The sequence below is a fragment of the Typopeltis vanoorti genome, chromosome 24 (assembly GCF_054136105.1).
Source record: "Typopeltis vanoorti isolate ZY-2024b chromosome 24, IOZ_Tvanoo_1.0, whole genome shotgun sequence".
In the NCBI taxonomy this organism is placed as follows: domain Eukaryota; kingdom Metazoa; phylum Arthropoda; class Arachnida; order Uropygi; family Thelyphonidae; genus Typopeltis; species Typopeltis vanoorti.
Genome location: NC_143572.1, coordinates 6463076 through 6489497, shown reverse-complemented (window position 1 = coordinate 6489497; position 26422 = coordinate 6463076). Strand labels below are relative to the sequence as shown.

At 34.8% G+C, this 26422-nt stretch overlaps 1 protein-coding gene across 1 annotated transcript in view; it reads left to right on the top strand.

Annotated features, from left to right (window-relative positions):
• The window catches only part of RhoGAP1A (Rho GTPase activating protein at 1A), a 587523-nt gene extending 569518 nt beyond the window's left edge, over nt 1–18005 (top strand). The window contains exon 24 of the mRNA XM_090414103.1: nt 17786–18005. Within this exon, the coding sequence (XP_090270229.1) occupies nt 17786–18005 (220 nt within the window). The remainder of the gene's footprint in view (nt 1–17785) is intronic.
• Nucleotides 18006–26422: the final 8417 nt, after the last annotated feature.

Below are 26422 nucleotides of genomic sequence, written 5' to 3'. Positions count from 1 at the left end.
ACCTAAGCAATCTGCGGATATTTCAGATAATTTATTTCATAAATCGTTCGCAAGACAGCTGTTACAAACGTAAATCACTTGGGGAACATGCCCATTCATTTTAGTGTAAAATAGTAGCAAAGGTTCAGTTACTTTAGATATCTAATCTAAAAGAAAATGTTATGTCTGCTGAGATTAGAATCATACGTGAATAATTTTTCTGACATGATTTCTCTATTTGTTATAATGTAACCAATTTCCAGATTTTTTTTCCCTCCTGCAGACTTTATGTTATATGCAGTGATTTCTTCTTTGTACTACAAGAAAAAAAATCAGATAACAGGAGAAAAATATGTAGTATTTTCTTTTCCACTGGCTGAATTTACAATGTTCTTTCTTTGTGTTTTGAAGAGAAAGTGCAAATGACTTTTTTCTTACTATTTTTGCCATTATAACATCTCATATAATTAGAAGAGTGACAATTTTACCGTTTTTCTCCCACACGAGAAACAGAAATAAGGTGGTAATAATATTGTTGATTCTACCAAACTTCATTGTAGCAGAAATTTTTATTACAAAACTTTGTAATATATATATATATATATATATATATCTCCGAAACAAGAAATTTGGAACCCATATCACATCAATGTTGAGTGTTGGCAAGGTGAAAATGTTCCCGTTATTATTTATATATTTCATTTATTAACTAGGGGGGGGCTATGCCCAACCCCCCGTGTTCCGGTATGGTAGACTAGTTCTCCTTCAATTGTGATAACTCGAAAGGGGGTTCCACCCCTGAATTCTGATGACTCGAATTTTGAAGACTCGACACTCAGGGTAGCCCCCTGAGTTTCAAAACGTTTCGATAAACATGACATAAAAAGGCTTATCGTTTTATATATATATATATAGGGTAGATTTTATTTCATTATTTTTTATTGTTTTGATGAAATACTTTACCTGGAATACTCTTTCCAGTTTCTCTGTGTCATTAAAAGAACTTAAAAATTAGCCTTCAAATGAAAAAGAAACAGTGCATTCGGGTATCCCTCTATCAATATTTGTAGTCCTGAAAAGGACTGTTTTGATGGCCTTGAAAACAAACATTTTTTATTTCATACTGTTCAGAATTTGAAATTCTTGAACAGCGTGGAACACCTTGAAGCAAGGGTAAACACACAAAGCAGTTTTACACTCAGGGCACCAGATTTTTGTTTCCTTTCTGATATTTTTTTTATTACATACATAATATTTGCGTGCAGGTTTTTTTTTTATTAGCTGTTGGTGGTAGATTTTCGAGATAATGGTTGGAGTTAGCAGCGTTCAACCTCAGATGTCTGGCAGGATTTCCTGTTTTTCTGCTTGCTGAAGAAGGTGCATGTGCATGCAGCAATGCTTTCGCAATTTCTATTCTGTATTCTAGATATTCTAGATATGTAGACAAACATTTTTTCTTGTACAGGAGGAAACTGTTCCAAATAACAAAATCCAAACACTTCAAAATTCAAATAACATGTCCAAACACTTTTTGTAATATTTTTTATGCTGTTTCCTCATTACAGAGTAGAATGATAGCTGCTGATCGCACCTGTCGACTCATCCCATAGTGTCGTTGTATGCACACACAGCAATGGGTTTTTCGTTCTTTAAACCATGCTTCTCCACGGATTCCGCTGATGGATTGTGCAGGGAAGATAGCAGAAAAACATCTTTTTTGTCTTTCCAACGTAGTGCAAAGACTTTCCCTCGCTGATAAATTCGGATTTCCCCCCTTCGATAGCTTTCCTGAAGCCAGATCTGGAGGCATATCTCGCCTTTTTGCATTTACAGTACCATAACTATCTGTAAGATGCTGTAAAAGCAAATCAGCGAGTTCAGGACACATATATAGTAATTATCCATTATAATGCAGTAACTTTTCCCCAGTAAAGGGTCTAGTAACTGCATTACTGCACGCATCAACAAGGGGAGATCCGAATATTTATCGTGCTCGATTACAGTTTGCTTTCCCGTATAAGGTTTGAAATCCCAAAGATATCCACTTTCCGATTCGCAAAGCATAAAAAATTTTACTCCATACTTCGCTTTCTTTTTGGGAATATACTGCTTACATTTCAGTCCACCTTTGAATGGCATAAGGCTTTCATCGATACTCAAGTCTCTCTGAGGAATGTAGAGTGATCTACATTTTTGACGGATTTTCATCAGAAAATCATAAATTTTGTTGAGGACTGGGCAAGGATGTGTTGCCTGATCGTATTCCTCATTATTCTGAAAATGCAAATACTTCATGATGAGACTGAATTGTTTTTCAGTCATAACATCACGAAACATTGGCGTGTTCAGAATCCATTCTGTAGACCAATACATTTCGAGAGTGGGCTTTCGAAATGTATTTCGAAACTTCGGGTTTTTCACTTTCTTTATTCTGATATTGCATTTGAAGGATGACAGTGATTTTAAATATTAATTTCACCTATATCCGAATATCACATAATTTCCTGATTTATAATAATCAGGAAATATGTATGTTGTCTGATTTATAATTTGCTAATTTATAATAATCACCACATAGTTTCAGTATCGAAAAATTAAAGTTATGTGGAACAATTACTAGAGAAAAATAACGAATTAAATAAAAACTGTACCTATGTTTCATAACAGTTTTCGGGTGTGTGATAGTAATGCAGCGGGGGGGGGGGGGGGGGGTTGAACTATCAGAGGCGAAATAAAGTTCAATTCTATTGTAAAAATATGGAAATGAAATTTCACATTTGATATACATATTTTGAATGATAAAAATAAGCAAATGTATCGCTTACTTTGAAAATTGGAGAATAAAATATCTGAATTATGCAGAAAATATAAATTTAAATCATAACTGTTAATTTCATTTTGTAATGACTAATTATACAAGGAAACCAAGAAAGTGAAAGTACAGATTACTATACAACATGAAGAAAAAATTTAGTAATATGATTAAAGAATTTCATGTTATTCTCTATAAAGCAAAGTTGCTCAAGCGTGTCCTAAAGGAAATCTGTTAAGTATTATTCGATTTCGATGGTTTTGTACAAAAATAAAATTAATATAATCTGGAACGTCGGCAGCCGGTTTTCTTTTCTTTTTTTAAAAGAATATTTCAAATAATTATCGTGAATTAATTTCTTCAAGAACAAAGAAAAATCTTTTGTCTAGTAGCGATTAGAAAAAAATTAAATTGGTTCTCCAAGGTAAGGCAATATTTAAGTGAAGAAATTATGCAAGACCTTTATTTTGTCCAGAAATTAAAACTGTATTGTACAATAAAAAGAGAAAACAAAAATATAAATAATTTCTCTATTTTTAGTCTATCATATATAACTAAAATCCAGTTCACCAGCATGGAACAAGAAAGTCCGTTTCTTGTTATAGGCAACTGAGAGGCAGCTACGAACGGGAGATAATCCGATTAACTTTTCTCTTCAGCGTGATGGTTTATCACACCTTCTAATGGACATGACAGTCAAATTGCACTTCTTATTCAGGTTCTTTAAACAGGTGGACTGAATCTTATCCAGATTTAGTTGGATCTATAGACGTCCTAGCCGGTAGGAAGGTTAAATCCTGCAACTTGTAATGATGACAGTAAAGATATATCAGTGCTATATAGGTGTTATTTAGCTTATTGCATAGAACTGATTTTTTCTGAAAGATGTATTTCTCAGAGAACTCAGCAACTTTGCATCTCCTGTAGCATTTACAGCAGAATTGTTACAATAAAAAAAATGCCATATGATAATTCAGTACATTTCAATTGTCTCAAACCATATTGCAAAAATATACTTGGAAAACATGCGGTAGAAGTAGTTATCTTCAAGTCTGTTCAATGATTATATCATTGCTATAATCTGCAATTGCAAGAAATCTTATGCTGGAAAAATTGCCCATTCTGTTGAAACCTACAGATGAATATATCAGAGATCTCATACTTCACATTATCATTATTATTAACCGAGATTTACAAGGAATCAGGGACTCATAGAGGAACAATGCATACTACCCACACCAGCTGTCATACCTTTTCTTAAATTCATTCACATTGCCTACTCACCACTTCTGAAGTCATTCATTTCAATTATGCACTGCTCTGTGGAAGAAAAATCTAGCTCTCACCCCTTTCTTGATTGCATTCATTCTCAACTTCCATGAATGCCATCTCATTCTGTCCCAGCCTCCATAAAATTGAAAATCCCCCTCTACTGGTATCATGTACAATCCTTTCAGAAGTTTGATACGATTGTATATAATGCAGTCCTTTACATTTGAGTAAAAACATCCCTCTTTCTCATGTTTACTAGAATGCACCGTTCATGGATTCTCAATATCTCCTTTGTTATCTCTCCACTGTATCTGCAGCACCATGGAAACTAGGAGTCCAGATCTTTGTATAGTAGTCCACATGTCATTAATGTAAAGATTAAATAACAGCGGACCAAGGACTGATCCCTATGTTGCACCACAGATCACCTTAAATCTCAGTCAAAGCCCCCCCCCCCCCAAGTATAGTATAACATTTCAATATCTGTCATCAGCCATCCTCCTATCCAAACTAGTAGTTTATAATCCAGTCCCATATCCTAGTTTTTTGGAAGCTGAAGGGACAGTGGTTATGATGTGTTTATGCTAGGAGAGGCTTGGTGTTAGGGTGATTCCATGAAAAGAAATCCCATCTTGCATACAGATTTGAGTGTTGTCAGGGTCAGTTCTGGAAGAAGATTTCTTTTTTGTGGGAAATTCATGAGGTTATCTGAACCCCCATTAACGGAAAGCTTGGAGATCAGAATTGAGGGCAGTGGAGGTTGATGTTCTATAAGTTGAGGTGACTTGTATAGTGTATGATGTCATCTGTGAAACTAAATATTGGGTTGGTAGTCAGTTGACATAGGTTGTTGATATATAGATGGAAGAGGGTTGGTAAGCACCATCATACAGTGTGCATCCAGTCAGAAAGCTGGCAATCTAATTGCAGAAGTCATAGAACAGACCAAGCGATGGGAGCTTGCTTAATAGGCCTTTGTAACAGACTCAGTCAAAAGCTTTGGAGAGATCAAGTGCAACCATTTGATATTCATCAAACTTCTCTATGGTATTTGTTAAGAGATGGGTGACATGTGAGTAGATATCTAGTTGTTTGGCAGGGTGCTTTCAAGGTAGTGCAGGAGATAGGTATTGATGGTTCTCTCCATTACTGTAGAGACGAATGAGGGGTGAGAGAAACTGGGTGATAGTTTGATGGTAGTGATTTGTCACCCTTCTTGGGAATGGGTTAAACATGGGCCAATTTCCAGGCTGTGGAGTAAAAGAGCATAAGCAGGTGATATGGATGGGAATCACTTCTGGTGCAAACCTTCAGGACATTTGAAGGAATGCATCAGAGCTGTGAGACTTTTTAGTGTCTAATTTGGACAATATTTTGATCTGTTTCTAGCAAAAGGACAGAGGAGGCTTTCAGTATTGGGCATCTGAAATGGTTGTGGGACATTTAGCATGAATCAGTTATGTGTACATTGGAGGTAATAGTGTGAAGCTAGGAATTGTCTTTTTCTGTGGGTGATGATGTTAATAGAGCCATCTGGGTGACAAGGATAGGAGTAGTGCTGGGCAAAAATTTACGATGAATTGCTTTGGCTAGAGATCAGACGGCTTAGCTACCATTTGGACAATATGCAAGTTTTCTGCTTTTTGCTCTTTCAACCTCTGTTTTGAAAGCATTGATAGTTTTCTTGCAGCTGTTCTGGGCTTTGAGTTTAAGCACTAAACAAAGATGGAGTTCTTGATGGAAGTCAGTTGTGGTTTGCTTGATTTTTTGTTTGTACAGCCTTGGCACACCTTTTGGAGAACTAAGGCTTAGATAGGAAATGTGTTTCCACACCAGTAAGAATTACTTTAGTGATATATTCAGTGCATTTGTTTGGGTAGGAAGGCCAAAACAATAGTCCAACCATGGGAGAATCATAGAAGTCACAGAGGTCATCCCATTTTGAACTTTTAATACCAGACTATTCTTGTTTGGAAGTGGCTGTGTGTATATTGTTCTGGGAGAGGAGACAAGCACTAGATTGTGATCTGAATTACCTAAGGGAGGATCCACTATGTTCACAATGTGCTTGGAAGGGTTACTGGTGAGGAAGGGATCTAGTGTTCGGAGAGTGGGTTGGATTATCTGGTATTCTGGTAGGTATGTGAATGATTTGTGTAAGGTCATTAATGATGGCAAATGTCTCAGCATCTCTCCCTGCTTGGTCTGTGCAACTAGAGGAGAAGAGCCAGTTGGTATCGTGAACATTAAAATGTCCTAGAAGGATGATTTTGCTGTTGGGGAGGCAGGACTGAGACAATCACTGTTTAAGGAGATGAAGTTAAAAGAGCTCAGAGTGGTTGATGGCATTAGAAGAGCAATGGAGACAGAAATTGGATTTGAATTAGGTAGGAAGAGTTTTAACCAAAGAAGGTCAATGTCAGGCAATTCAAATTCAGGTGATCTCTGGCATGGTATGTCAAAGTGGATATATGCATGAATGACCCTTGAGTCTAAAGAAGCCAAAGAGTGTGAAGTTAGGAAAGCTTGAGATGAGTTGTGCTTGGGGGGGGGGGGGGATTTCTGCCAGGAAGAAGAGTATCAGGGTTTGGTGGTGGACTGGTGATGGTACTTAACATTAAGGTTGGAGTCGAGGTTGCAAATGTTGGTGGGTGAAGTAAAGAATTTTGACTGCATGGATCCTGCACATTTCCTATGTAGTGCCTACGTATGCTGGTTTCCACTGTGGCTAATAGCATCACTTGATTTCTGCACCAACTTTCCTTTGTTTGTAGTCAACCATCCAATTAATGGTTGGATGATTGACTACAAACAAATCCAAATAACTGTTGACCTTGTACAAATCACAAATCTGCTTAGATGTTAATTACTGCTTTGACATTTGGTGTTGACACTCTGAGAGTTTGGTGGTGGACTGGTGATGGTACTTAACATTAAGGTTGGAGTCAAGGTTGCAAATGTTGGTGGGTGAAGTAAAGAATTTTGACTGCATGGATCCTGCACATTTCCTATGTAGTGCCTATGTATGCTGGTTTCCACTGTGGCTAACAGCATCACTTGATTTCTGCACCAACTTTCCTTTGTTTGTAGTCAACCATCCAATTATGGTTGGATGATTGACTACAAACATTGACTACATTACATTGTTTCACCTCCAAATAACTGTTGACCTTGTACAAATCACAAATCTGCTTAGATGTTAATTACTGCTCTGACATTTGGTGTTGACACTCTGAGAGCTCCCTAAAAATTGCTTGACTTCAATACAGAAGAGGACAATCAGATTGATTAATAACCCATCTCTTACCGATTCACTTCGCCCACTTTCACACAGGCATTTAGTTTTTGCAATATGTATCTTTTATAAATATTTCCATGGTAAATGTTCGTATGAATGAAATAGCATCAATAATTTCTTCACTCTCTTCTAAATCCATTGAAACACGTGAAACTGTCACCCAACATCCCTTCACAGTATATACAGCTCCAAACTCATAGAACAAGTTTCTTTTCCTACTCTTTCATTCCTGCTATTGCTGTACTGCAGAACAGTCTCCCCAGGAAATACAATATACATCATTCATATCAAATGTAAATAAGTTTCTCCTTTTCCAACCTACTACCCACACATGGTACTAATGTACTACCAGTTGATCAATTAACTTCTCGTGTATGGGCCCAACATTAAAAATAAAAAATATATATATATTTATGAAACAGCTTTCCATGCTGAATCTTGTCAAAAGCTTTAGGCAGTGAATTGATCCAAAAGTGGCATGATGTATCCATTCCACTCATCTTAAGTGTAAGATTATTATGAATTGTGAACAAGTTGATAAAACATGAGCTTTCCTTAGTAAACTTATGTTGTTCATTGCAAAGTATAGATTCTCTGTCAACCCATTTCTTAATGCAGGCCCTAACCAACTTTTCCAAAATCACACCACTCCAGAGATACTGATGGGTCAGTAGTTGGACACATCAGTCTTTGCGCCATCCTTGTGAAATGGGATTACTACACATTCTTGTCACTCCTGTGGAATCATCCCTGTTCTGAGACTCAAAGTATATAGCCTGGTAAAAGGAATAGCCAGGGGAATACACTTTTATCATCCTGCTGATATCCCATCAGTCCCTATTGCCGAATTCTTATTTGGTTTGTGTGGCAGGTACATTTTCCTCATCACCTGAACTCCTTTATTCAGCACAGATGTAGCACTCTGCTCTGTGTTAAATTCACCAAATGAATAGCTTTTAACAAAATGGGCACTCGTTAGTTGAATAATCTCTTGTACATCTGCCACCTTTATACCATCCACATTGACAAGAGTTATTCTTTGAAAGGGATTCATCGATTATTTTATTTCAGCATAAAGATAGAATTCTTTTGAGCTGTCTTTAGCCCAAAAGAAATTTGAGGAATTTTTTTGTCAATTACGGCAGCTATGAAAATTATAAGGCATGTGCCTTATAATTTTCATAGCTGCCTTATTCACATGATATTATCCTTATGCACATGATATTCCTTGCTTAATAAGATTGCATATTCATTTCACTCAATCCATCCATCAATTCATTGGACATCAGATGTGTGGGCATGGTGATGTATCACATCAGTCCTCACCAGTTGGTCATATCACAATGTATCCAAAGCATTTCAACTTTCTTCTGTCGAAAGGACCTTTAGGAAGGTTAAAGTTCTACCGATCCTTTCTAGCACCATCCACTTGTCTGCCTTTCAGGATATCCTCAGCAACATTCTTTACTCGGCTCAAAAGTGTCACTATTGGTAAACAGCTGCATGTGTCCAGAATCTGCAGTTTTGTTCCTGTGGGGATCTGTCCATCCTTCCAGATTTTAGACAAGTCTTTGACTGTTGTTTAAACCATTCCTAATCTTCTTCTAATGTCTTCTGAACAGCAGTTCTTTACATTAATGATGGATCCCAGGTATTCAAATTTGTTGACTTCCTCAGTTATTTCTCTGTTGAGTGTGAAGGTATTCTTTCTCAGGAGCTTGTATCTCTATATTTCCTTTGAGAATCTTAATCCTAACCTTTGTCTTGCTAGGATTGAATTGAAGTCCTCAGTTCTTACTGATCTTGTTAATTTTGTCAAGGATTCATTCTAGTCTGATCTGCCACCTAAACTAATTCCTTAAGGTCATCCAGTGCTACACACATGATGTCCTCAGCATACACACTAAACAGGTCAGGAGAAAGCAGGCATCCTTGCCTAACTTACCTGTCTATTTGCTTACCTACATTTCACTCCCACACTGTTTATTCTTCAAACTCTAGGGATATTTTCGAGATTGCGTCATTGATTTATTATCAGTAATTATGTAAATCCTTCTCATATACTGGTACCATGAGATTGAACCTAGTATTCTCCTCAGCTGATCATAATATCCTACTTTGAAGTTCAACATTTAACTTTTCTTGAATGGAATTTCCACACGTTCAGCCACTCCTTAAGTCAGTACAGCATGATTACTGAAACCCTCCTCTGATGCTGTAATCAAGTCTAATATGAATTCTTTGACCTTGAGTTGCTTTTGTCACATGTGGCTTAAGGAAGTTGTCATGCAACAGTTTAATAAATCAGCTTCATATTTTTCATGAGATTTCACTGCTATCTTATTGATGTCTGGATAATTAAAGTCGCCCATGATGATTAATTGTTTAATACCTGTTAGATTTATGTGACAGTGCATTTCATCATCGCTAGCAGTTGATCATTAAGTATATAGCGACATCCCACATTATTTGATCTTGCTAGACTCCACCTACACCAAATATAGCTTGAAACTCACTTCTACATGGAAACTGTTATGAATATTGCAGTCATAAGTTTCTACTCTAACTGGATTCATATCATCTAATATCATTAGCATCAGACTTCCTCCTCTCCTACCTTGGCTATCCTTTCTAAAAATATTGTATCCTTTACACTCAATATCAGTCAGTAAATCTGCATTTGAGAGCCAGGTCTCACTAATGCCAATAATCTGAAGCCACAACATATTCACTAAGATAACAAACTAAATCCCTTTTTTTTTCTTATACTCTTGGTGTTGGTGTACAGACGTAATAAATTACTTCCATGGTTTTTTTTTAATACTCTTGTCTGTAGTCTGCATGAACCAGTTGAATGACTTTAAGATTCCTGTTCATATCTAATGTTTCAGTTATACATTCTTAGACATCTGATTCAGATCAGCACATAGTCATCTTTTCATCATAATTGCCTCCATTATTTAGCCTATTTGTATCATTGATGTAGTGACATAGCTTTGTTATATAAATCCCTTCTTTCTTCAAGCTGAAGCCTCACATCCAAAAACTTACAACCAATCCTCCTACATGGTATATGCATTAAAACGTTTGCCACCATAGCCCTTCTTAATTCTGTATTACCAAATCCATGTAATATATATATTTACTAACTGTTTTCATTCTCTTACTGTTTACTCTCACTTCTTTTAGCAATCCTTTCATATGGAGGAGGAGGTACATGACAGTTGATAGTGATCAGATCCATGAAGGATAGTCATGGCAGCAAAATAACACTTGCAAAGGGTATAGTGGAATTATTTGAACGAGCACTTTATCAGCTTATATCATTCCGGCGTAAACAATGCGGTGCAATATATAGAAAAGAGGCAAGTATTAGGAGAATTGAGAGTGAAAGAATCAGAAGTGTATCAGGTGTTGGTAGGGTTAGATGTTAATAAGGCTGTTGGAATGGATGACATATTACCACATATTCTTAAGGAATGTGCACCACAGTTGGCTATGCCCTTGATCTAGTTATTTAATGAAAGTCTTGGAGTGGAAAGAAGGCAAAATAGTACCATTCCACAAGCATGGTTCTAGGACAGAAGTTTCCAATTATAGACCAGTCTGTATAACTGCGGTTGTGGTCAGGTTGTTAGAGAGATTGGTTAGAAATAGAATACAGGATTGAGTTAATGGACATAGCATTCTTTATGATGATTTGTAAAAGGTAGGTCCTGTTTTGGCAATTTACTTCATTTTATGATAAGGTAACAAATGTGTTAGATAAGGGGAAATCATATACAATGATATTCTTGGACTTTGCAAAAGCCTTTGATAGATAACCATATGATAAGTTATAAGTTGGTGTACAAGATGCAGAAGATGGGAATAGATAGTATATTGGTTAGATGGATGGAAGATTGGCTCTGTAAATGATACCAGTAGGCTGTGTATAATGGAGCAGTGTCTTAAAAAAAAAAAAAAAAGAGGAGGGTAACCATTGGTGTGTCCCAGGGTCTTGTTCTTAGATCCATGCTGTTTAACTGGTTTATAAATGATATATCATGTAGACTGACTGGTAATCTTCAGTTGTTTGCTGATAATGCAAAGGCGAGGATAATTATAAGTAGCACATCTGATGTTAATTCCCTTCAGGAAGATTTGAATAGATTTTTGACTTGGACAAAGAAGTGAGGTTGTAGTTTTAATATTAAGTGCAAGGTGTTGCATTTTGGAATGGAATGCAGAAATCTAAAGCTGTGTACTATATTGATGATGCTGTACTGCAGGAAGAGATTCAAGATTTGGGAGTGATGGTTAGCAGTAGACTGAAGTTTAGAAAGCAAGGACTGCACGTCATAGTGCTGCTATGATAAGAAGTACACTAACATATAGGGATAAGGAAATGGTTGTGCCACTATATAAAGCACTGGTCAGACCACACTTGGACTATTGTGCTCAGATCTGATCACCTGGTTTTCAGTGTGATGTAGAGACATTGGAGAGGGTCCAGAGACAATTGACTAAGACAATATCAGGACTTTGGACTGCTAGCTATAGAGAGAGAGAGAGAGAGGTTGAAAAAATGTGGATTGCAGAGCTTGGTGGATAGGAAGAAAAGAGGTGATATGATAGAGACATTTAAGTTACTGAGATGATTTTATCAGATTAATCTAGATGAGATTACAAAAATGGTAGAAGGCGAGAGTGGAAAAAAAATCAGAGGTCATCCCTGGAAGTTATAGAAGAGTATGGTTAAGAGGAGTAGATGTTTTACATGGAAAAATGTCAGTGAATGGAACGCACTACAAGAACGTGTTGTTAATGCAAGGAGTGTTAAGGATTTTAAGATTCAGTATTATAGATATGTTGTCAGTTGAATGAACCTTCCACAGTGAGTCTGCCGACTCCATGGAGGGTACAATAATAATAATAATAATATGGTCTCATGCTATAATTATCATCAGTCAAATTGTTTTTTCCTACTAGTACTACCATCTCTTTTCTTTTCTGCTTTTCAGTTAATTTTTCATTTTTTTTTAAGTTCACAGAATTCCCATAGTAGTAATACGATTATCAAATAACTTATTTTACGATTGAATCTCCATACCATATAATATCCTTCTTTTTAAAATCAACTTTATCTACTTGATTATCATTAAACAGTATCTTACATGATTCACTGTTGTCTTGTTTTCCTTATGCTGCTTATCCTTCGTGTTCATATTATCGGTATTGAGACCACAAGTTTATTAAACAATAAAAAATAAAAGAATAAAAAACTTGACAAGTTTCGTTCATCGTAAGACTTGCATCATTGGTGTAATGGTCTATAAAAGTTTAACACAACAACGAAAGATTAATTGATAATTAATAGTCCATTAGGTGGTTTTTATTACTTCATAACTATTCATTAAGTCAGAAAGAAAAACTCATCTAATGGACTATTAATTATCAATTAAACTTTGGTTGTTGTGTTAAACTTTTATACACCATTATCCCTGATGATATAAGTCTTACAACGAACAAAACATGTCGGGTTTTTTTATTGTTTATTAAACATGTCTCAATACCGAAAACTGTCTCCAGAATGGATGAAGGAACTGGAATTTTGTGATTACTATTTAGAAAATTTATATCATTTATTATTCCAAAATAAAAGCAATAGTAGCATTAAGAAAGAAAGTGAGCTCCAAATACTTTAACAAGTAATTATTCAAAATTATGTGTTGTTTCTGAGAATTAATAGCAAAATCCATGTTAATAAGGAAATTAGCTACAGATGTTTTAACAAGATGTGTTTATTCTCTTATGTTTGTTTGTAACAATTCTTGTAGATAAGCTTATGCATTGGTTACACATAACTTGTAATTTTTCAGGAAATGACAAAGTATACTAGAATATTAATTATAAAAAACTTTAATTAATACCTTCCTATATTTCAGCAATGTTACATTGCCATCATCAGGGATCACAAAAACAATGATATGTGCATGTAGACACTGAGCAAATGAAGCTGAATAAAGGCAACAGAAGTCAGGCCTAGAGTCCTACACGGTGCCCCTAGGGGGCTAAATTGGGTTGTCTTGTCCATTGGGCTGATGATCTTAAAATGTGTGTGTTTCCCAAATTTGGGCAATCTCATGCACCCAGATTTGTTGAGATTTGAAAAGTTTTTCAGAGAGCTGAGATAGATTTGATGAATTGTCTTTTATACTTATATCTCCTGCAGTGTAATAGAGTGGCTTTCTTCCAACGTATCCTGTGGTGGGTGTCCATAACCTGATCAGCAAGTCATGAGTGGCTGTATTGGTGGAACTGGATGTAGTCCTTGTGTTCAGGTATTATCCTGATATTGGCTCTCCTGCCTGTTTGGCCATAGTAAGACATTTTGCAACTGCAAGGAACCTGGTATACTCCTGGTAGGTCTAGAAAATGTGGCTGGTCTTAGGTGGAGCAGATAAGAGATGCCAATTTCTTATGTGGTCTGTAACTGGTTGTGAGGTTATATTTCCTTAAGATTTTTGTTATTTTTTTGGATGTGCCATATATATATATGGAATGGTGATAGATTTTGAGTAATCTCTGCTGTGAAGGGGGAGAGGAGTTGCAGTTACATGGTTTTAATATTTTTGGGGGATTGTAGCCATTGGCTAAGAAAGTGTAAAGGATATGGTCAAGTTTAGTAGTTAGGGTACTGTTATCTGAACTGATTAATTTTGTCCTGTTTTATATAGAGTTTTTATAATCCCATATTGTTGTGAGGGGAGGATGGTATGACTGCTGGTGAATGTATCTACCTGTATGTGTAGGTTTTCTGTAAACAGAGAATGTCAGTGATCCATCAAGCTGGCGTGTAATCAGAGTATCTAGGAATTGGAGAATATTGTTGTTTTCCTTTTCCAAGGTAAACTGGATCCTGGGGTGTTGATTGTTTAGGTGTGTTAAGAAATTGTGGAGGCCAAATGGAGAACACATCATCCACATAGCATAGGCAGACAGTGGGTTTATGTGGGGCAGAGTTTAAGGCTTTTTCTTTAAAGGTCTCCATAAAGAAGTTGAACCATGGATGGAGAGAGTGGAGAACCCATGGAAGTCCCCTCTATCTCTTTGTAGAATTTGTAGATGGCATTGATTCACCCACATGCAAATTAAGCCAAAATGCTCACACAATATACTGGCAACACACACCTTCACATATAAAAAACTCAGCCCATTTTAACACCAGTATAGAAAACCTCACACTCCAACACACTGACATAATGGTCAGTTTTGATGTCTCCTCCTTATTCACCAGTGTCCCACTCAAAAGATACCTTAGACTTCATCTTAGGTCATATTTCCTTCCGATATCTCATCCCTATTTCAGTTCACCATGAATTCAGGCTATTTGTTTGGCAAGGAAAATTCTACAAACAGATAGCGAGGACTGCCATATGCTCTCCACCCTGGCCAACTTCTTTATGGAGACCTTTGAAGAAAAAGCCTTAAAATCTGCCCACATAAACCCACTGTCTGGCTACGCTACGTGGATGATGTATTCTCCATTTTTCCACATGGTCTGGATACACTCCACAATTTCTTAACACACCTAAACAATCAACACCCCTGGATCCAGTTTACCTTGGAAAAGGAAAACAACAATAATCACCAATTCCTGGATACTCTGATTACATGCCAGCCTGATGGATCACTGGAATTCTCCGTTTACAGAAAACCTGCACATACCGGTATATACATTCACCAGCAGTCATACCATCCTCCCCTCACAATAATATGGGATTATAAAAACCCTATATAACAGGACAAAATTAATCAGTATAGTAGTTAGGGCATGATTATCTGAACTGATTAATTTTGTTCTATTATATAGGAAGTTTATAATCCCATATTGTTGTGAAGGGAGGATGGTATGGCTGCTGGTGAATGTATCTACCTGTATGTGTAGATTTCTCTACAGTTTCTTAGCCAATAGCTACAATCCCCAAAAAGTATTGAAACAATGTAACTGCAACTCCTCTCTCCTTGACAGCAGAGATTACTCAAAATCTATCACCATTCCATATATGTGTGTGTGTGGCACATCCGATAAATTAACAAAAATCCAAAGGAAATATGACCTTACAACCAGTTACAGACCACATAAGAAATTGGCATCTCTTTTCTGCTCTACCTAAGACCAGCATATTTCCTAGACCAACCAGGAGTATACCTGGTCCCTTGCAGTTGCAAACTGTCCTACTACACCCAAAAACTGGCAGGACAACCAATATCAGGATATCCGAAGACAAGGACTACATCCAGTTCCACCAATACAGCCACTCAGGACTTACTGACCATGCTTTGGACACCCACCACAGGATACGCAGGAAGAAGGCCACTCTATTACACTGCAGCAAATATAAGTATGAAAGACTATTCATGGAATCTGCTTCAGCTCTGAAAAACTTTAAAATCTCAACAAATTTGGGTGCATGAGACTGTCCCAAATTTGGGAAGCATGCATTTTGAGATTGTCAGCCCAATGGCCAAGACAACCCAATTTAACTACTAGGGGGCACTGTTTAGGACTCTAGGCTTGACTTCTATTTCCTTTTATTTATCCTCAGTTGCTCAGTGTTAGTGCCTGCATGCACTTTTTTTTTTTTTTTTGTGATCCCTGATGATGCCGAAATATAGGAAGGTATTGATTAAAGTTTTTTATAATTAATATTCTAGTATTCATTGTCATTTCCTGAAAAATTAAAAGCTGTTTGTTGCAGTTGTGAAACACATTAGTGTTCAACAACCACACTCACTTGTTGATGGTTCAAAAGGTATTTACCACTTTTCATGAAAAAAAAAACATTTTTAAAATCAGATTAAAATTTCAAAGAGAATATTAATTTTTAACAAATTTTTTATTCATTATTAAATTTTCATAATCTACCACTTTTTTCTATATTAGTCATTTCATCCGGTCTTGATTTTCTTTCTCACTTGTTACTTGCAGGTATTTATTGTAATCCTTATTAATTTACAATTGAGGAATTATGGACTTTACAACTGTGTTATAAATAACTCTTTTAATTTCCCCCCGTTTTGATCTTCATATTAAGATCATCTGGAGAATATACAAATATACAGGGCAAGCTTGGTTATATTACACAGTAAGCTAAAGAAAGAATGATTTGATCACCGGTTATTCTACTGGCATGACCTCTAGTGAAAAAAAAAAAATGCAAATTAATTAATTATTTAGAAACTACATCAAGCTAAATTCTAATTAAGATAACATGAGCAAACATTCTTTCTTATAGATAGTTTTCTTCCAGTAGCAATGCTGTCCTATTTTTAACATTACAGTTGTTATTTTTGATTTAGGATTCTGGATTATCTACAGTCCTGTTTATAGTTTAATCTTAGAGAGGAAAGTTCCGTGGGTTCGAATATGTGCCTTCCATTTGCTTGGGATTTTGGGATATGGAAGGCATATATTCGACCCACGGAACCTTCCTCTCTAAGAGTTAACTATAAACAGGACTGTAGATAATCCAGAATCCTAAATCAAAAATAACAATTGTAATGTTAAAAATAGGACTTTATTGTTACTGAAAGAAAACTATCAATATGAAAGAATGTTTGCTCATGTTATCTTAAATAGAATTTAGCTTGATGTGGTTTCTAAATAATTAATTTGTATTTTTCTTTTTTCTTCACTAGTATCATGCCAGTAGAATAACCGGTGATCAAATCATTGTTTCTTTAGCTTACTATGTGTAATGTAACTCAGCTTGCCCTGTATATTTGTATATGCTCCAGATCTTAATATGAAGATCGAAACGCCCCGATTATAACATGGTTGTAAAGTCCACAATTTCTAAAATGAATGCTGATCACCTTGCAACACTGAAAGAAAGGATTTATTAATTACATGTTTGGGTGTAATTATTTTCTTTTCTATTACTATGAGGAATACTCATCAGGATTCAGGGTTCACAACATTGTAAAAAAAAAAAAAAAATAGTTATTAGGAATAGTAAAATAATTGACAAATCCCAGTGTTCAAATATATCATCTTGATGATATTGTATTTTTGGCTTCAGAATGAAGCCATAAATACAACAAAATCCATCACTAGAATGGTTTGTTCTTCATTCTTTGATATTTTTCTTTCTTAAAATTTATAAAAGTCATTGAACTTGTTAAATATAAACTAAATACTATTTCTGACAAAATAAAGATTAAAAAATTATTAAATTTTCAAAAAAGTTTTAATATACTTCATAAATAAAAACTGCGTGTGAAAATCTAAAATTAAACCCATGATGATTGGTAGTGCAGGAAGATATACCAACATAATACTTCTTGCAACAAAACAGTGAACTATCAATCTTTTGATATATATATATATATAAAATCTTTTGACAAAAATTATATACTTTTTTATTTTTATATTTTAGGGTAAATCAACATGAATCGACAAACAAAATGTCACTCCACAATTTAGCTACAGTGTTTGGTCCAACTGTTCTTAGGCCAGGGAGTAATTCTTCTGGTTGTGTGCCTGTTGATTTACTGACAGCAAGTACAGTGGATGTTATGGCTCAAGCAGGAATTTTTTATTTCTTCCTCAAGAGGCACTCTGTTGGTCTTCCTCTCAACTGTGATCCCCATGGATGATTTATGTGAATGATCAATATACCTTTAAATATCAAAAATAGATATTATTCCAAGGATATGCATAGTGTTGCATTATTGTATCTATACAGGATGTCCCATTTTTTTCTGAGATTTTTATTTAGAAGTATGCAGCGAGAGAGAGAGCAAACCAAATAATGAAAGAAATATCTTAGAGTTGCTGTTCAAGTAAATTAGTGTTAAAAACTAAATAGTTAATAGAACAAAAGAAGGTAATTTATATAATGTTATTACAGAGTAACATAATAATAAGAAAAGGAACTTTGCTCAGCTACATTTATACACCATAAAAATTTAATTTCTTTCATTCTCTGAAGAGATTTAAATTTTTTTGTCATATCGCAAACGTATTTTGAGCACAGTTAAAAAATGATGCATTCCGGTTTTATTTTTCTACTTAAGGAGGGAAAATGATTTATACAGTAATCTCTTTTCTGTTGATTATCTATTACTTGAAGGCTGGCTTGGAGTAAACCAGTGTTCATGACTGCTCTGATGTTTTATATATGTATATATTTATATTACTCCTATACATGAAAAGGTTACAAAACCTATAGCAAATGATATGGTGTGTGTGTGTGTGTGCATGCACACATGCAAAGACACACAAGGCATCAGTTTTCTACTGCTAACTCAAAATGAATGTGTGCATCTTCTGTTCACAATGATTTTTTTAGTATATTTGCTCCTCTAGAACCAGTTTGATAAAGATCTTCATTATAATTTGATTTTTTTTAAACAAAAAAGTACACTAATTAAATTGTATGGCATCAAGCATAAGTAGTAATTTGTTATAAAGCATGAAGCTCTAAAGAAACTAAATGATTTACTGTGTAAAGTAAGTAAACAAAAATGTCTTGTGATTCATTGCAACAAATTTGTGCATGCAGCTACTGTTTGAAGTAAAAATAATTTTAACATTAAAGTTATCTCAGTGTTTCAGACTTTCATAGGTCATCATAAGGAGTATATATAAAGAAACAGAGCAACTGTTTTTTATATGAATCCTGTCCATTAAAAGTTATAAACCTATAGTACATTAGTATTAGTACATGGATGGGATAAAGTTTAGAGAATTGAGAAACTCTGCTCTAAAACTCTACCAAACATGTAATAATCACAGCTCCAGAAATCCACTTGCCACAGGTGATTTATCAGAGATAAGTGGCTAGTGAATATTCAGTCTCATTCTAAATGCATTTAAAATATATTATTATTATTATTTGCCCAATTTTATATCCAATAATTTATTAAAGTAGTTTTCTTTCCAGAGAACTAGAAATAAAACTTTTGGATCTGAAATCCTTGATTCAAACATTACTCTTTTAAAAGTCACAAAAATACTCTCAATTTTAGTTGCCAGTTTTCTCTAAACATCATAACATAACATAAACCAATCATATTCACTTTCTTCCATCCTTTTATCTCTTTTAAGGTTCAGAACTTTATTTTTTTCTTTCTATATAAAAGAAAAAAAAAATTGTTAGCTGGGATCAAAATACTTTGTATAAGTTACACACCCATTTTGGAAGGGCTACTCATTTATATGGTCTCTCAAAAAAGCCATAAAGAAGGTTGTCCAGTAAAACCCATTGTAAATTGTATTGACTCTCCCACCTTTAGAATTGCTAAATTTCTGTCACGTTTATTAACTGCTCATATTGGACAATTCAGATCATTCATCAAGAGTTCCACACATTTTCTCAAAAAAATCAAGAATATTCAAATACAAGTCATGTGTTAGTCAGTTTCGACATTGTTTCTTTATTTACCAACATTCTCTTATCTCACACTATTAGTTTGCTATGTGATGATTTCCCTCCTGATGTTGTGAAGATTTTAGAATTTGTTATATAATCAGGATATTTCAGCTGGAAAAACAAGATCTATACACAGGTTGAAGGCACTACCATGACTTGCCCTCTGTCTGTGCCTTTGTAAACTATTTTTTGAACATGTAGAAGATGCCTTGTTTTCATCCTCAATCCTCTCTTTGGTTTTATTATGTCAATGATGGATTTGCTGTTTGGCTTCATTCTGAAAATGAACTTACCACTTTTCTCTATCAGATCAATAGCCTTCACCCACGCATTTATTTCACCATGGAAAAAGAAAATGCTGATAGTAGTTTACACCATTCTTGGACATCCTTCTTACTCACACAGCCTGTGGTACTTTGTTGACCAGTGTTTATTGAAAATCTACCTTTACTGGTGGATTACATTCATCAAAAGTCTGCTCATCACACGTCTCAAAAAATTGGGACATGTGATGTCTTTAATTAATAGAGCACATAATGTGTGCTCCTCTCCCTCAAGATCAAAACTTTAATAGAATTAAATGGTTACAACCCTCATTCAAATCCCAAGGAAATCAGAGCAGAAAAAACCTATCCACAGGTATATTTTTAATTGTACAAATTAGAAATTTGAACTAAATGCCATTGTCAAAAAATTGAAAAAAATAATTATACATATTAGTACTAGAGCTTTGACATACATAGAGCACTAGATAGAATGTCACTTTTTCTCTCTCTCCTTTTTTCCTTGTAAAATGAATCAAAATGATCCTGTGCTGTATGTTTCCAATTTTTATTTACCCATGTCCGGTTCATAATCATTAGCATGGAGGAATGGGAAATAAAATTTTACATGTCCAGTGGAAATAGATTATGCATTTTTGCAAGTGTTAAAACAAATATAGAACATCTGAAGGTAGTGGCCATGTTACCAACCATCAAACAAGCAAACTAAACTATTATTAGATAGAGAATATATTTTCTTTATATGTGCCATAAACAGGCGTGTACAGGATAGTATTATACTAATGTGCTATTAGGTTGGCATTATTACTAACTTCATATCTGGTTTCTTCCAAATTAATCTGTTATTTGTCAGGTCATGAATATTGTCAAATCCTGTATTTCAGACTTTCACTACTAATTGCATCAATCAAACTAGATCTTTCTCTTCCTTTTTTTGGGGGGATGGGGTTCTCTTTCATTCTGTTTAATTGTGATTCATACCACCTTACATTAGCTACGCTCACTCATTTTGGAAATTATGTCCCTTTCTAATATCTTTATTGATTTTTTTTCTTTTTTTATGCGATTCTAACATTGATGTCTGTTCCATGTTCCTTTTCCAGATTTTCTTTAATACTCTCACATCTATGATCTCTAGGCTTTAGGCACCTTTCAGTTCCATCCCAACTCTCTGATCCATAATTTAAAATTACTTCAGATACTGTCTTATACTGTAAGTTCAGTATATTCACTAATTTCTCTCTCTTATTCCCTAAAAATTTATTCATCTGGCAGCTGACATATCAGATTTGTTACCTATTACTTATTTCCATGCTTAATTTGCCATCTTCACTAAAAATTGGACTAAACAGCTGAAATATTTGACTTGTTCTGCTAAGGTTCACATTGAGAGTGCATTTAATGTTTCTCTTCTTTCTGCCTATTTTCAATTTTTTTCAAATTTAACACTCCAGTTATACAGTTTGTTAAAACTCTTGAAGTCTCGTGGTGGATTTATTTTTAATTATAACATTATCTACATTAAGAAGAGAATTGAATCATCATCATCAGATTTCTGATATATACCCTCTAGGGATATTCAGACTACAATGATAGCATGACATGGGTAAGGTTACATTATTATTAATCTCTTAGCATCAGTTTTCCTCCAAATTAGTGAATCACTTGTCAGCACTTCAATAATGTCATATCTAGTCTTCTAAGACACTGAATCAATCCATCTACATCTTGGTCTTCCTCTGGATTTTTTATTCCTGTCATCTTGGCATCAAACACCTATTTTGTTAACATTTCCTCTTCCATTTTGTTTACGCAACCATACCACCCTTAAATTAGCATAACATATTCTTGAATGCTAACAGTGTCAAGTTCCTTCCTAATGTCTTAATGTGATTCTGACACTGATGCCTATCTGTTCAGGTCCTTGATTTTTCTCAGAATTCTCATATCTGTTGTTTCTAATCTTTGGTTAAGTGCTTTATTTCTAACTCAACTCTCAGATCCATAACTTAAAAATGGTTTTTGCACTGTCTTATATACTGCTAGTTCAGTGTTTTGGCTAATTTCTCTCAACTTCTCTTTTTAGCAACTACCCCCACCATACCAGCTTTACATATTCGGTTGTCTGTTTCCAAATTGAATTTCCATCTTCAGTAAAAACAGTGAATAAATAGCTGAAAGATTTTACTTGATCTATAAGTTCTCCATTCAGAATGCAGCTGAAATTTTCTATGTTCCTGTCTGTTTTCATAGTTTTGGCTGTTTTTATTTCTGATGTTTATGTCAAATTGAATAGCAGCTGCTATTCAGTTTAATTAAAGAATCTTTGAGACTTGTACTGGATGTGTTTAGGAGTACATCATCTGCATAAAGCAAAGGGCTAAGTTTGATATCTCCAATTCTGATATCAGGTTTGATGCCACTCTATGTTATAATTTGATCCATATAGATGATGAATAAGAATGGAGATAATGTGCATCCATGTCTTATACTTGATTTTGCATCAAACCATCTTCTTGTATTTCCTTCAATTCTTGTTGACTTGCAACTTAAATATCACTTATATATTGCTCTATATATTTAATTTACCCTATATAATTAGTTTTGAAAAGCTTTTATCTGGGCACCTTGTCTTGTGCCTCTTCCACATCTACAAAACTAATGTATAGATCCTTTCATATTCCCATGATTTCTCAACTATTTGTCAGAAAGTAAAAATCTGATCATGACAACCTCTATTTGGCCTGAATCTAGCATGTCTTTCAAGTTTCTCTTTCACAATTTTTGTCAGCCTCCTTTCATCTTGCATCATTCTACCTGGAACTTAGCAGAGAAATTCCTCTGTAATTCTCACATTCAGTTTTACTTCCTTTTTCACAGATGGGTACTATGAGAGCTCTTACTCCAATCATCTGTAATTCGACCTTCTGACCGGGCCCCTCTGAATTATGCAGTGTAGCCACTCCAAAACTTTTATACCTTCATATTTGAGCATTTCTACTTGAATATCATCTACTCCATCGTTTCCACAATTCAAGTTTTTGATGGCTTTTTCTACCTGAAGTATTGATATATATTCCTGCTTGCATTTCTTTTGAAAATTTTCTACTACTGTTCTTTTTTTTAAGAAAAATAATTGAATTTAATCTCCAGTTTTAACATCAGAATTAATGGTGCTTTCCTTTATAGTGTGATTCATTTAAAGGATGAATAATATGCACTCTTTCCTAATATCTGATTTAACACATGACCATAACTGCTGACTTGCAACTGAGGTATGAGTCGAGTATTATTCTATATTATGACCTGTTTATATCACATAATTGTAGCATTTTGTGAAAAGCTTTACTCTTCGCATTCATATGCACCTGTTTCTAAGATTTTGCAGCTATTTTTTAGTAAATAAAAATCTGGCTCTGACAACCATGGTTGCCCAGAACAGGTTGTTCTTCCCCAAGTTTGGTTATGCTTATTAACTTTGTTTAATCCCTTCTCAAATATTGTTATTATACACTATCTCCATCCATGCAGTCCAGAAACTCATTGTGGGTGACCCAAACTAACTATTATACACACAAAACAAACAATCACAATCATACATCTCCTTAAATTCATTCATGGTCAGGGAACTCACAACTAATTCTGGCAATTCATTCTACTCATTCACCACTCTCCAAAAATCTGGTCCACACATCCCTACTAGAGGCCATCTGTGGAAGTTATGTAAGAGTGGTTAGTAGAAAGTTTATTTTTTACTTGGTAAGACTATAATAAATTTAGTTTAATCCTTTATCCAAGTGAGAGCAAACAAAGTTTGTGCCTGAATATATCTTCAGGACTGAATATGGTGTTGTACTATCTTACCTGGGTAAGTAGTACGACACCAGGCAACTCGTAGCAAAGGTGGAGCAAGCTACCAACACTCCTATCCCAGTATCTCCCATAATGCAAAACACATCTCCTTGCGGATATGTATAATGTTATGCATTACTATGAGTTGCCTGGTGTTGTACTACTTACCCAGGTAAGATAGTACAACACCATATTCAGTCTTGAAGATATATTCAGGTGCAAACTTTGTTTGCTCTCACTTGGATAAAGGATTAAACTAAATTTATTATAGTCTTACCAAGTAAAAAATAACCTTTCTACTAACCACTCTTACATAACTTCCACAGATGGCCTCTAGTTCTCTGGCTACTTTTCATATATTGAAAAATTGTTTGTGTATATTTTATAAATCCCCTTTAATATCTTAAAAGTTTCTATCATGCCCTCTCTTTCCCACCTATCAACTAAACTTTGTAACCCACAAACCTTCAACCTATCCTCATAGGGAGCATTCCACAGATCTGTCACCAGCTTAGTCACTTGTCTCTGAATACTCTTTACCACCTCCTGGTCCCCAAGAAACCCAGGTGATCAAATCTGTGTGCAGTAGTCAAGGTGTGGCCAAATCATAGGCCTATAAAAAGGGATAATAACTCCTTATCTTTACTTGTTAGCATGGTTTTCAATACAAGTAATCCTTTGGGCCATTTTACCCACTTTTGTAATATGCCCTCTGAACTTCATTTCTTTGTCCCCATTATCTCCAATTTCCTAGCCTCATCAATTTCCTGCAATCCATTACCATCAATATGATACACCATATGCAACCTTTTCATCCAGCTAGCATCATCCACCTATACATTTTGTTATGTTAGTCTTTATCTCACACTGAACAGACACAAACTATCTACTTATCTACTACCTCCCACTACCACTGGGAATAATCTTTAATCTGGTTGAATTTAATTTCTTTAGAGGTATTATCAATATTCTTCCATCTTTTTATCTTGTCTATCATCCTGTAAGAATATCATCTTTTGTTAGCCATGTCTCACTAATGCCAGTAATATTTGGTCATTTTTCATTTACTAACGATGCTAAAAATTCATAGCTCCTGATGAATCTTGCATTAGTTAATATCCAAGACAACGAGCCACCTAGCTGATACATATTCAGTTAACTCTTAAAACCTGACTCACTCAAATAAGCAGCCTACATCAACTAATTCCATTGCCACATTTATTTCTTTCCTTTTCTAATGAAGCTGGTCTCATCATTTCTCCCCTCCATATAAAAATCTCGATTTCTCGTCCTACTGCACATGTCTAAAACTTTCATACAGCCACCCTGTAATGCTTAATTTTCCTGATCGCCTGTATTCGCCCTTTCACTGAACAGCAATTTCCTCAAGCTCTAACACCAAATCCAAGTGTAATCCATCATATAAGTACAAATCCTTTCTACAATCAAAAACACCCCCATACATCAACATATAATGCAAGCCATTTTTCCTGTGCATAGTCATTTGTAATCACAGCTCTCTGTCACATCTTACTCATGTCTGGCAACAAGCTTAGTCTTTACTTTTCTGCTTTTCTTTTTTCACCATATTTAATACTTTAATATCTTTTCTCATACCTATTCTTATCTCCTTTCAAGTTTGTTCTGACCATACAATCATGCCTTCCACTTGTTCTATCTGCTTGCAGATAGCATGTTGTGAATCTTACTTCCTGAAAACACTTTCATTGTGCACATGTCTAGCATGCTCCTAAGCATGGAATAACCTCACTTCACAATATTATTTTAAATTACACTTTTCCATTCTTTTTCAACTTTCCCTTCTTCCTCATATTTCATCTACTTTCTTACCTTACTCTACTTATTAAATTCTCTTCTTATCTCAATTGGAAAAGTTTATTTTTGCTAGGGCCTTCAGTTAAACTACTTACATAAATAATTTGAATTTTCCAATTTTTAAATTTGTTTTCATTCTTCACTTGAAATTGTCTACCATTCGAGGTGTTTATTTTTGTGATCAGTGTTCATACCCTTGCTTCTTATTCATTTCCCTGATCACTATTTCCTGAAAAAATCATCTTATAATTATTATTTAAACAATTTCTTGCTCACTCTATCTTCTAATCCTCTGTTCAAAATCATTATCAAAATTTTTTTTCTTGACTAAGCTCACACATGGCACTGATATATTGTACATTTCCCAGTGTCTTCTGTGTGAGATTGACATTAAAAAAAAAAAAAAAGTGTGTTTAAAAAAAATCCTCATTGCTCACCAATCGTGACATTCTCTTACTGCATTTTTTTTTTTTAATTCAGTTAATAACACTAAACATACACCTATTTGTATACTGCTAGTGTAGTATTTTGGCTAATTTTCCTCTCATAATTTATTCAACTGGCTCCCCTACTATATCAACCTTACATCTGTTACCTGTTTGTATATAGTTTGCCATTTTCACTAAATATTTTGTTTAAATAGTTAAAATATGCTATCCATTTTATA